Source organism: the organism of the source record quoted next, unplaced genomic scaffold, assembly GCF_019419815.1.
Source record: "Pyrus x bretschneideri cultivar Hongxiangsu unplaced genomic scaffold, Pyrus_bretschneideri_v1 Contig10, whole genome shotgun sequence".
Lineage (NCBI taxonomy): Eukaryota > Viridiplantae > Streptophyta > Magnoliopsida > Rosales > Rosaceae > Pyrus > Pyrus x bretschneideri.
Genome location: NW_025999391.1, coordinates 2435001 through 2446207, shown reverse-complemented (window position 1 = coordinate 2446207; position 11207 = coordinate 2435001). Strand labels below are relative to the sequence as shown.

Sequence of the window (11207 nt, the reverse complement as noted above, 5' to 3'; positions counted from 1 at the left end):
TTGGAATGCTGGAGTAGGGAGAGACATTGCATAGGCATTTCATAGCGAAACATATAGATCCAATCTAGATCATGTTACCCTTTTGGCTGGTGATTGTAGCGGATGAGATTCCATGTCCCCTTCTTCAACCAACACCATATATGAAGCATATGCACATGCAAAGAAACTCATCCATCACAATTGTACATTAACTACAAGGTCTTCTCTTCTATTTTCTCTCAATTTCTCAAATCACACAGAAGAAATGGCTTTCCACACTCGCTCTAACAGCTTCCCCTCAAGGCCACACCCGATCGCTCAAGAAGTTGATGAACTTTTGTGCAGATTGAGGTCTTCTGAGGCCACCTCTACATCTTCATCATCCATCAGCCACAAGCTAAATGGTTTACAAGATTTGCAAGATTGTGTTGATAGGCTGCTTCAGTTGCCCCTCAATCAACAAGCCTTAGCCCAAGAGCAGAATGAGAAATACACTAATGAGCTATTAGATGGCTCTATCAGACTGTTGGATGTTTGTGCCATTGCCAAGGATGCCGTCTTGCAAACCAAGGAATGCATATTGGATCTTCAATCAATTATACGAAGAACACGAGGAGGTGAATCTGGAGCCCTCACAAGTGACGTTAACAAATACTTAAGCTCCAGGAAGATTTTGAATAGGGCAATTCAAAAGGCTTTGAAGGATCTAAAGGGCATTAAAAACCGATCCACCTTATCTTCCCTCAACAAGGACCAAGAGACTATTGACATTGTTATTAAGTTGAGAGATGTCGAAACAGTCACCATTATGGTGCTTGAATCAGTACTGTCCTTCATCTCCGGGCCAAAGTCAAAGCCAAGCAGCTGGTCATTGGTCTCCAAGATGATGCACTTGACAAAAGTAGCTTGTAAGGAAGAAACAGAAGTAAAGTGGATGCTGCACTCAAGACAAGCAAATTTGATCCCCAAAACCAGCTTGAAAATCTGGAGTCATGCATTCAAGATCACAAAGAACGACTTTAAAGCCTATTTAGGCAGTTGATCAAAACCAGAGTCTCATTCCTCAACACCCTTAACCACTAGAATTAGATATTAAATTTTGCACATGAAATACATGTAGATGTACATCATCTGATATCAAATTGATACAGTTTATTGAGTAAATTTTTACCTTCTCCTACTTAAATTGCAGAGCAGTGATATTCTTTGATGATAATTTCGGGGGCTTTCTGGATAGCACTAATTAAACTCGATTGAATTTTCTAAGTTAATAATAAGTAATAATTTTCTCTGTTGCAAAAATAATATTAGGACACACTAGTCATCAATGCAGTTACAAATATTAAAAAACGTAATGCTACGGAGACCAAATTTTGTAAACTAAATGATGTGATTGTTGATGATTGGATTATTACTTAAGTGTTGAGTTGATTAATGTGTTTATTTCTTATTGGTGACATATTATTTGGTTTACAAATTTGGTTTAAAATTTTGATCTGCCTAGCAATACCCTATTAAAAATAAGAGGTATTCATCAATTTCCCCCCTGAACTTGTGACCATTAGCCAATTTCCTCCCTCAACTTTAATTTTGGCCAATTTCTCCCCTCAACTCTCATAATTAGTCAATTTCCCCTCTCAACTTTAATTTAGCCAATTTCCCCCCTCAACTCTTATAATTAGTCAATTTGCACCCTACTGTTAATTTTTTTAATTTGATCATAATTAAACAAGTGTGTGTAAGAAACTAAATAAGATGTATGTTAATCATGTTCCTATATCTTTATCCTATTACAAATAGATTAAAATTTAGAATTTTACAATTTATCATAGATAGTATTATTAGTCATAATAAATCAGTATGGAGTAATTTTATTTGATTTTTGACTATACAAAATTGATAACAAAAAGGATTGATGTGTAAATTTTTGTATGTGAATACAATTTTCGTTATAAAAGTGAAAGCTAAGTTCAAGTAAATTGCAGAGAATCGAGCTTTAGTGAAAAATGGCTAATCAATTCATATTTTTTGACTCCTTATTAAGAATAACCCATTTTATTGAAATAGGTCTGATCCATGAGTTTAGGATTATTATTTCTTTTTTTTATTATTTCTTCTTCTACATGCTTTAAACCCGATTCATAACTTTTTCTTATAATCAACCCATATCACATACTAACTGTATTATGTTTTTGTACATTTTACCCTATATTATGCGGGTGAGTTTATGTTAATTTTAGTACTTTGTTGGAATTTATTAGAAAGATTGAAAATTAAGAAAAGAATAGATGGAAAATTTTAAAAAAAAAAATTAACAATAGGGTGCAAATTGACTAATTTTGAGAGTTGAGGGGGGAAATTGGCCAAATTAAAGTTGAGGGGGGAAATTGACTAATTATGAGAGTTGAGGGAGGAAATTGACCAAAATTAAAGTTGAGGGGGGAAATTGGCCAATGGTCACAAGTTCAGAGGGGAAATTGATGAATACCTCTAAAAATAATCATCTCAAGAAAGAGAGCTGGAAACATGCAACAAAATGTGAAAATATGTTTATTATGTCGTCATTATATCATCGTTGTTTTCTCATTATGCCATTATATCATCGTTGCTTTCTGGTTATGCCAACGTTATATGATTATTACTTAAGTGTTGATTAATGTGCTTATTTCTTATTAGTGACACTATTTAGTTTACAAATTTGGTTTAAAAAATTGGTCTACCCATCATTACTCTATTAAAAAGAATCATCTCAAGAAAGAGAGTTGGAAACCTACAACAAAATGTGCAAAATAGGTTTATTATGTTGTCATTGTATCATCGTTATTTTCTTGTTATGTCAATGTTGTGTCGTCAATAAAAAAACAAAAAAGATTTAACTACCTCTCTAAAAATAAGAATAAAAATTAACGGATAATCTCTTATTTCTGCGTCCAAAACTATTCAAAGGGGGTCATTTTTGTAGCTATTATCACTTGGTGTAATTTTTGTAAGAGTACATTGCATTGGTGTCATTATTGCTCATTTCCCAAAAGAAAAACAGAAAAGCTCAAAGTGAAACAAAATAAAATTTATTTATTGCCTTATGTGCCGGCCCATTTGTCCATGAAACCTCTCCTACCTACCATTAGGGTCCATTACATTATGTGTGTATGGATACTAGATAACATACTGGATCAAAAAAAAAAAAAAAAAAAGGTACATGCCATCTCACCCTCCCTCAAAAGAAAAAAAAAAAAACAAGAATGGAAAAAGATAAACTAGAGAAGAAGCTGTTCCTTAACTAGAACAGCAGACACTTGATAACTTACAAGGTGAGGCATGACCAGACGTCCTAAAATGTGAACAAAATTTATCTACAAGAATGTTTGGATCCGAATTTTATGTCTTTCCGCATTTAGGTTTAGATGACCAATTAAAGACTAAATGAGGGCTAATGGCTTTTCGTCTAGGTTAACAAAGCTCAAACTTTATTTTATCCTAAAACATCGAAGCAACTAGAAGTTGAGAATGTTGGCCAAAGGGGTCAAGTTTTGAAGCCAAGGGCTACTCATTTGGGTCCAAACTGTGTCTTGGGTCCAGTCCATGCTAAATTTAGGCACTTGGAGTTCTGGTAAATTGTATATGGGATGAGGAGACCCTTTAATCTCCATTGCATTCTCACCCTTTTGCTCTTGTGCTACCACTAGAGTTGCATCTTCCACTTCTTGCTTGAATACTACATGCTTTGTGGGAATTTGTGGCGTCAGAGCTTCCTGTATTGCTTGGCTGCCAAATGAGATGGTCTCCATGGATGTTGGAGGAGATGATGAGTTAGGGGAAGCATGAAATTCCTTTATCTGATTTTCCTCCATTGCTGCCCTTTGCTCTAGCACTTTCAAGGATGTTGCCTTTCTATATATCTTGCATAGTACAATATCCTGAGTTTACAAATAGAAAAAGAGAGAGTTTCATTAGATTGCTATCCAAGAATTGACCTATGAAACTACGTAATCAAGATTCCTTAAATGTGAAGGTGAAACTATCAATTTAGTTTTGAGCACTGTAAATGATTAGTAATTGAGACTCGGATTATATATCAGGTTGCAAGTTTCACTCAGTTAAAAGTGACCAAATTTCTTAAGTGCACATTATTTGTTGCGTTACTTTTACCACAATTGTAATTTTTCATAAAATACAGACTCACAAAATATTCATCGAGCAAAAACACTCAATGATTGAGAAAATAAATACATATAAACTTTTTTTGTAGTTTGCATGAAAACTACAAAAGGACTTTTCATTTTTTTTTTTTTTTCAAATTTAAGTGAATGGAGATAGAAGGATTAAGACACTTCTATGCTTGGGGACTCCTTGCTAAACACCAATGAACAAGGAATTACAAGACTTAGTTAGAAGACTTTCTAACTCCCCCTAAAGCATGTTCAAACTTCGGAAAAGATAGCGAGAAAATTAACAGGTATTAGATACTCGATTAAAAAAATTAAGTGGCATTAACAAGTAATTACCTTGAGATACTGGCAGTTATCAGGCAAACGATACTCGTTCATGACCCAATCAGTCTTGCTTCCTCTTGGGGCTCTCCCTTTGTAAAAAACAAGTGTCTTTCTCAACCCTATGATCCTCTTTGGCTCCGAGAGGCTCACGATCTTGCGGTCAGAGCCGGTGGCTTTCCAAAACCCAGTTTCAGTGGTTCTGTTAGGCCTTCCTCCACTGCCATGCTTCCTGTCCCTTGGCACAAAAAAATACCACTCCCTTTCTCCGATCTTTGACAACCCTGTATAAGATAATTAGCACCCATTAATTAATTACACATCACAACCATGCCCTGATCAATAAAATTCAGACAGTATATATGCATGAGCAAAAATGTTTGTACGTACCAGGTAAGTCCCAAGGGTCATGATGGTAGATATTGAGGAATCCAATTATATCAAAACGCAACCTCTTGCCAAAAACCATGTTTTTAAGGTAGAATTCAAGAAGTTCTTCTTCTGTTGGATGGAACCGAAATCCCGGAAGTTCGAATTCCGGAGTCATTTCATGATCAGGATTTATGGTGTTGGCTGCCATTGGAGATGCAACTAGTGTAATTCAGAGAATGAATGTTTAGTGCACTGAAGACATATACACTTTTACAGAATATTTATAAGGGATGGGAGGTGCACCACCACACCCCCCCCCCCCCCAACACACACAAATGATTTCGTATGTTGGTTGATGGAGAAGCCTTCGGGGTGTCGGACCCACTTGACCAAGTCTCCAATTATCAGTCTTTAGAAATTAGAGTTATGTGGGGAACCGGACCCCACAAACGAAATGGGCCCACGCGGTTTTGGCTTAAAGTCATGAGAGAATGGTGACATGGGCATGTTAAGTCTTTGCCAATTGCTTGACTTGTATTTTCTATGGGTTTTGGACTTTTACCTGGAAATTTCAGGAATGTATGCAGGTCGATCAGTGCTATTTTCCAAGTAATTAAATATCTACCACAAAATGTTTGATTTTTGTTTTTTCTTTTTTTTTTGAAGCAAATGAAATGATGAAGAATAAATAGATGCAAAGGTTCAAACTGTACGGAGTCAGCTAGTCCCATGGTCCGTTCAATGTTTTAGTTTAGACTTTGAGCAAGTCTAATTGCTTAATAATTGGAATCCAATACTAAGTAGGAAAAAATATTATCACCATCTTCTAGCTAATTTGCATATTTCAGCAACACATGTTGAGCTTCCTCCTCCTTTCCTTTCACATGCACAAAGGAAAATGAGGAATAAAAGGCTTATTAGTCCTTTGAGTTGAAACTCACATGCAGTGTTTGCATGCAAAACTGGAAACACAAAATTTAGGACCTCGAAAACTAATGCTAGTATATGTCAAGTGTTGGGAAAAAAAAAAAAAAATTGTAATATTCTTCTAAGAAGTACATAGACAATTAGGCTGAGGCGCGGGTATCTCACTTTCCTTAAAAAGATTCAAGGCCACTAAGGTTTGACAAAAGTTCACGAACCAGTGTAGCAGTATATCTCTTAACTTGTCCCCTTCAGGATATAACAGTTCAATTAAATTGTGTTTGACTCAAACATCTGTGCACAAAAAGAGAAGAGTCTAAAGCTTCACCACTAGAACCCCCTTCTTTAGCCAATATAAGTAAAAGATGCAAAGTATGAAGGAATAAAGATTGTATTTATTAGGAAATTGGTAGTGGGATCATAAATAAAAAGACAATGGGAAAATGCTAATAATTATTGTTTATTATCATCCTTAGTGAACACGATAATAAACACAATTTAACAAAAAAAAAAAATGATTACAGGAGTTACAAAAGATGAAAAACTAAAGACTCCATGTTAATTTTCCACTAACCACAAATAATGACAAATAAACTTACTTTCTCACTAACAACCAAATAATAAGAATTATAATTTATTTAATACCAACATCAAGCACTCATATCATGTAGTGTAGAACAAGAACATCCAAATTATAATAAAATCATAATAGTTCATCATATTTTCTAACCACAAAAAAAATTACTTATTCATAAGAGTTCATGGGTATACCGAGCTTTCCTTTATAAAATTGTCTTAATTAAGAGTATGATAGTCATCATTTCATTCTTACGTAATAGAGACAATCTTAATTGAGTGTACAAGCCACCTCGTTTGTGAAGTGTATATATGAATAAGTTATTTGGTGGAACCAGGCTCTTGATATCTATAGGTCTTATATAGTTATATATGGCAGACATGGATTTAGCTAAGTTGACTAAAGCAATTTGTTTTATTCTCTGCACTCAAGTTTGAATCTCTCATTTCCGTAATTTAGTGTAATTATCCTATCATTTGTTTGGAAAAATAGAGCTTATTTATGTAAGTAGAATTTACACTTACGAAACCATCTTGTGAAAGAAAAGTGCCCATAATTAAGCTCATATTGTATGTATTCCAAAACGTGTTTTCTCCAACTTTGCACATTTGTGTCCTAACACTTATGATCCAACCAAAAGAATAGATCCTTCGTAATAGACCTAAAATCAAGACACGTAAAATATTGCTTGGCATGCCGCTCACAGGATTTTCCTGAATTTTTCATAACTTACCAAGATAGAGTAAGCTCAAATATTTCTTGTAGACTTGCTCATATACACTCTCCCTGCCTCCGAAGAAATATACATTTCGATTTTAAAAGGATTAAAGTTAAGACTTAAATTTTAAAGTTAGAATATTGGGAATTAACCATAAATTACAAACTTTATTAACAGGTAGTCCATAATTTCTGATACAACCTTCACTCTATTTCTAATAAAAATTAGCTCGGCAGTTGGAAGTCCATAGTTAAACTTTGGGATTGTTGCTGAAATCTTATACTTTAAATTAAGATAGTTGAACAAAAAATAAAAAAAAGAGGTGGCCAAGGTGGGTTGACTTGAGAAGTCCAGGGGAAAATGATTTAGATGTTAATCATTAACAAAGAAATTCCTCTCTTTTGTGGCCAAGTGTTTCATCAATAGGTAGGTCTGACAATTTCTTACATAACCCGTTAACACAATACGTAAACGATACGAAAATAACGGGTTTCAGGTCAACACGATAACTAATCGGGTCATTATTGGGTCACGATAATAACCCGTTAATAACAAGTCCTTAACAGGTTTACACGAGAGTGACATGTGGATAACCTATTTCGACACGATAAGAAAAAAGTTATTTTGATGATTTTAATTTTTTAAACTACTAAAAAAAACTTACTATAAAATACAATATATATAATGAATAAGTATATATTGTTTATTAATTATTATACTATTATTATTCTATATAAATTTTAAAATTTAATTTTTGTTTATTTATTTATTTTTATAGTATATTATAGGCAAAGATTGAGATTAAAAATCATAAAACACATTAAAAAAATTATAATAATTAATTTACATGTGCGAAAAATATGAAAAAAAAATGCAAACGCTTGTAGTCACATTCTCTACTCTTTGAGGATGGGTATATGATCGTTTGAATTTTTAAAACCATACAAACTCTCATGAATAGTATTTTTAAAGGAGTTCAAAATAAACAAAATTCATAGTCATTAATGTATGAGTCTGAAAGATGTGAAAGCATAATAAACGTTCATAATTGCATCCTCAATGCTTAGATGATGGTTATATGGTCGTTTAGATTTTTAAAACCCTCCAAATCTCATGAACAGTGTTTTTTATTTGAGTGCAAAATTAATAATAACTATTGTAGAAGTGTGAAAAATGTAATCACTCGTAATGAAAAGCTTTACAACTTTCATGAAGGGGTCAACTCTGCAATTTAGTATGTATATACTAATTTAGTATTATGTTTTACATTTTCTTGGGTCATATTATGTTTTTCATTTTTTCTTAATGGGTAACGGGTAGGGTCATATTACCTAATAATATTAACGGGTTGATTTCGGGTCGGGTCACATTACCCGTTTACTTTAACAGGTATGACACGACACAACCCGTTAAGCTATCGGTTATGACATGAAAACGACACGATCACAAGAAACACAACACGAATGCTAGGTCTATCAATAGGCACATAGTGCTTGCATTATTTTATGCAATATTTTGCGATTAATAATTTTTTAATTACAATTAGTGTGTTTCAATCTTTAATCCCAAAAAGTTTAGACAAAAGGTGACCAGACTGAGAGGGACTGACCACGAACAAAAACAAAACACAAGATTTTCCAAATTCTGTGGTTAATTATTCAAAGCAACTCCGCGTTGATTGCAGCCTTCTTTCACCAAAATACATAAAGAATGGCTTCTTTAGAATAGAAAGAACAGTTAATTTGTATTTCATTTTTCATGGCTTCATTCTGATGGAAATTTTGACTTGGAAGTCTTCTAAAGACTTCAACAAGTCTTTCTATCTTTCTAATTAAACGACAAGCCTGCTCACCCACCATATCTATATATGTCCTCTCATCATTCTACCCTATTAAATGCTGTTGGGTGTTGAGGCCTTGTTTCCTTTTCTGCCTTTAAGTTGAAAGAAAAAAGAAAACTGTTACAAATTTAATTACCTGTTCATTGCCCTTTGATTTTTCTGCTATTTCCTCGAACTTTCTCAAGCTTTGGAGCAGTAATAATTGATGGAAGAATCTGGTTATAATGTAAATTAAGATTTAGTTTGAGATGTAATTTGTAATGAAATCCAACCATGTTCCATATATAAAATAAAATCCAAATTCTGGAGCATCATGTCTCAAGTGACGGAATATAACAGATGTGTGTAATTGATGAGTGTGTGAACTTCACACCTAAAGATTAAAACCTTGTCTGATAGTATAACCGATTTTTCACTTCTGCACTTATATTATTACTAATCAGTTTTAGTTGGATGTTTGCATTTTAATACACGATTAGATAGGTCTGGAAAATTGGTCGTGTTTGTGTCATTTTCGTGTAATATTTGTTATCTCAACATATCGTATCGTATCAAACTTGTCAAGGAAAATATATTTAATTCGCACCAGGCCTTGTAAAAGTGAAGGTTGCAGGAGAAGAATTCAGTTCTAGGTTCAAAAGTCTTGACTATTAGTTCACCCAAAAAAAAAAGTCTTGACTATTATTGATCAGTGTATTCCACTAAGGATGGACTCCTATTTACAACATATGAATGAACGTGAAATAAAGAGGATTAAATAGACCTGCCATTTTTCGTGTCGTGTTTTACACCAACTTACTCATGACGAGGCCAGAAGAGTAATCAAAAGAACTCCAGCCTTTCTTTTTATTCCAATCGGCCTTCTCGTTCTCATACTTGTGTTGTTTTCATGTCATATTTGATATCTTAATAGGTCGTGTCGTGTAACACCCGTTAAAATGAGCAAGTACACTACTAGGAATAACTTCTTGGGCGACGAAGGGAAAATTGTCGCGCAAAGAAAAAAACCGTCGTCGGAAACATTGGGCGGTGAAGACTCCACCGCGCAAAGCTCATGACGTCAGGCATTGCAGGACGAAGGAAAGGTCTGTCGCGCAAAATGAAGATTGTGCGACGAAAGTCGTGGTCATTTCGCGTACCGAGCGACGAAACTGGGTTTCAACCCCCAAACTCTTTCACAACGGTCACATGGGTTCGACCCAAAAAGTCTTGCGCAACGGACATTCAAGTTCGACCCACAAAGTCTTGCACGACGGACATGTAGGTTCAACCCACAAACTCTTGCACAACGGATATAGAGGTCATCACAGTAAGATTTTAAAATCAGTTTTTTAAATAATTTATTATTTATTTTAAAATTATTTTTATAAATAAATTATTTTTATTTTTTCGCTTATGTAAAAATGAATTTAATGAAAATAAAAATAAAAAATGTAAAGAAGAATATTGAATTGAAAAATTATTGTAAATGCACATACAATGGAAAAAAGTATTTTTAAATTCAAAAACAATTTAAAACAAAACTAAAAAAAGAAATCTATGACGTCACATTCACCGGCTGGTGGTGTTGTTGCTGTGTCAAGGGGCTAGGAGGTCATTTTTGGAGGTAGTTCAACATCGGGGAATTGAATGCCAGAGATCTGAAGTGCACGACCTATTTGGTGCATCAAATTGTTTTGGGCCACAATCTGAGACTGCTGGGTCACAATCTGCTCCTTCAAGCCCACCACTTCAGATGTCAACATTTCAACCTGTTCATCTCTCTGCCTGGAGGATGAAGCAAACGGGTCCCGAAAACGGGCTTTCCCAAGCCCTTGGTGAATATTCTCATGCCAACGATCGAGGGTCTGATCAAGTGTGTCAATCATGATCTGAAACCCAGCATCCTCAGGGGGAAACACCTCCTCGATCGGGGTCTTAAGGGGAAGCTGGGAAGCCACCTCCTCTAGAACTATCTGGCCCTTCTCCACCATGGTGGACTAGAAAAATGAAAAAAAAAATTAATTTGAATATACATGTAATTAATATTAATAAAAATTGAATATTATAAATTTGAAAGAACTTACATGAAGCTGCTCCGTCGGCTTATCCCCCGGTCGAACGTACACCTCCTTGAACATGTCAATTTCAGGAAACTTTGACCCCCTAAAAAAATTTAGAAAGTCTTAAACATAGATTACCAATTGTGTAATAAAGAGTAAAAAGATTGAAAACTTAAAATAAATATACGGTTACCTTACGTCGACCCTCCAACCTATAAGAGAAGCGTTGTGACCCGGATTGATGAAGAAGTTTCTTCTTCGACCG

General features: G+C 34.5%; 2 protein-coding genes across 2 annotated transcripts; one reads left to right on the top strand and one right to left on the bottom strand.

The window, feature by feature from the left end:
• The first annotated feature begins 244 nt into the window (after positions 1 to 244).
• On the top strand, positions 245 to 1021 carry LOC125470286. Its single transcript, XM_048569127.1, has one exon. It carries the CDS (start codon positions 245 to 247, stop codon positions 1019 to 1021), a length of 777 nt encoding a protein of 258 aa, XP_048425084.1.
• Positions 1022 to 3031: 2010 nt separating this feature from the next.
• Positions 3032 to 5164, bottom strand: LOC125468840 (NAC domain-containing protein 6-like). Its single transcript, XM_048565330.1, has 3 exons — positions 4860 to 5164; positions 4485 to 4753; positions 3032 to 3896 (listed from the first exon to the last, which is right to left on the bottom strand). Exons 1-3 carry the CDS (start codon positions 5047 to 5049, stop codon positions 3474 to 3476), a joined length of 882 nt encoding a protein of 293 aa, XP_048421287.1. The 5' UTR covers positions 5050 to 5164; the 3' UTR covers positions 3032 to 3473.
• Positions 5165 to 11207: the final 6043 nt, after the last annotated feature.

Coding starts and splice junctions, on each gene's coding strand:
- LOC125470286 (XM_048569127.1), top strand. CDS start 245: ATGGCTTTCCACACTCGCTCTAACAGCTTCCCCTCAAGGCCACACCCG.
- LOC125468840 (XM_048565330.1), bottom strand. CDS start 5,049: ATGGCAGCCAACACCATAAATCCTGATCATGAAATGACTCCGGAATTC. Junction 4,754..4,859: donor TGACCCTTGGGACTTACCTG/GTACGTACAAAC, acceptor TATCTTATACAG/GGTTGTCAAAGATCGGAGAA. Junction 3,897..4,484: donor ATAACTGCCAGTATCTCAAG/GTAATTACTTGT, acceptor TTGTAAACTCAG/GATATTGTACTATGCAAGAT.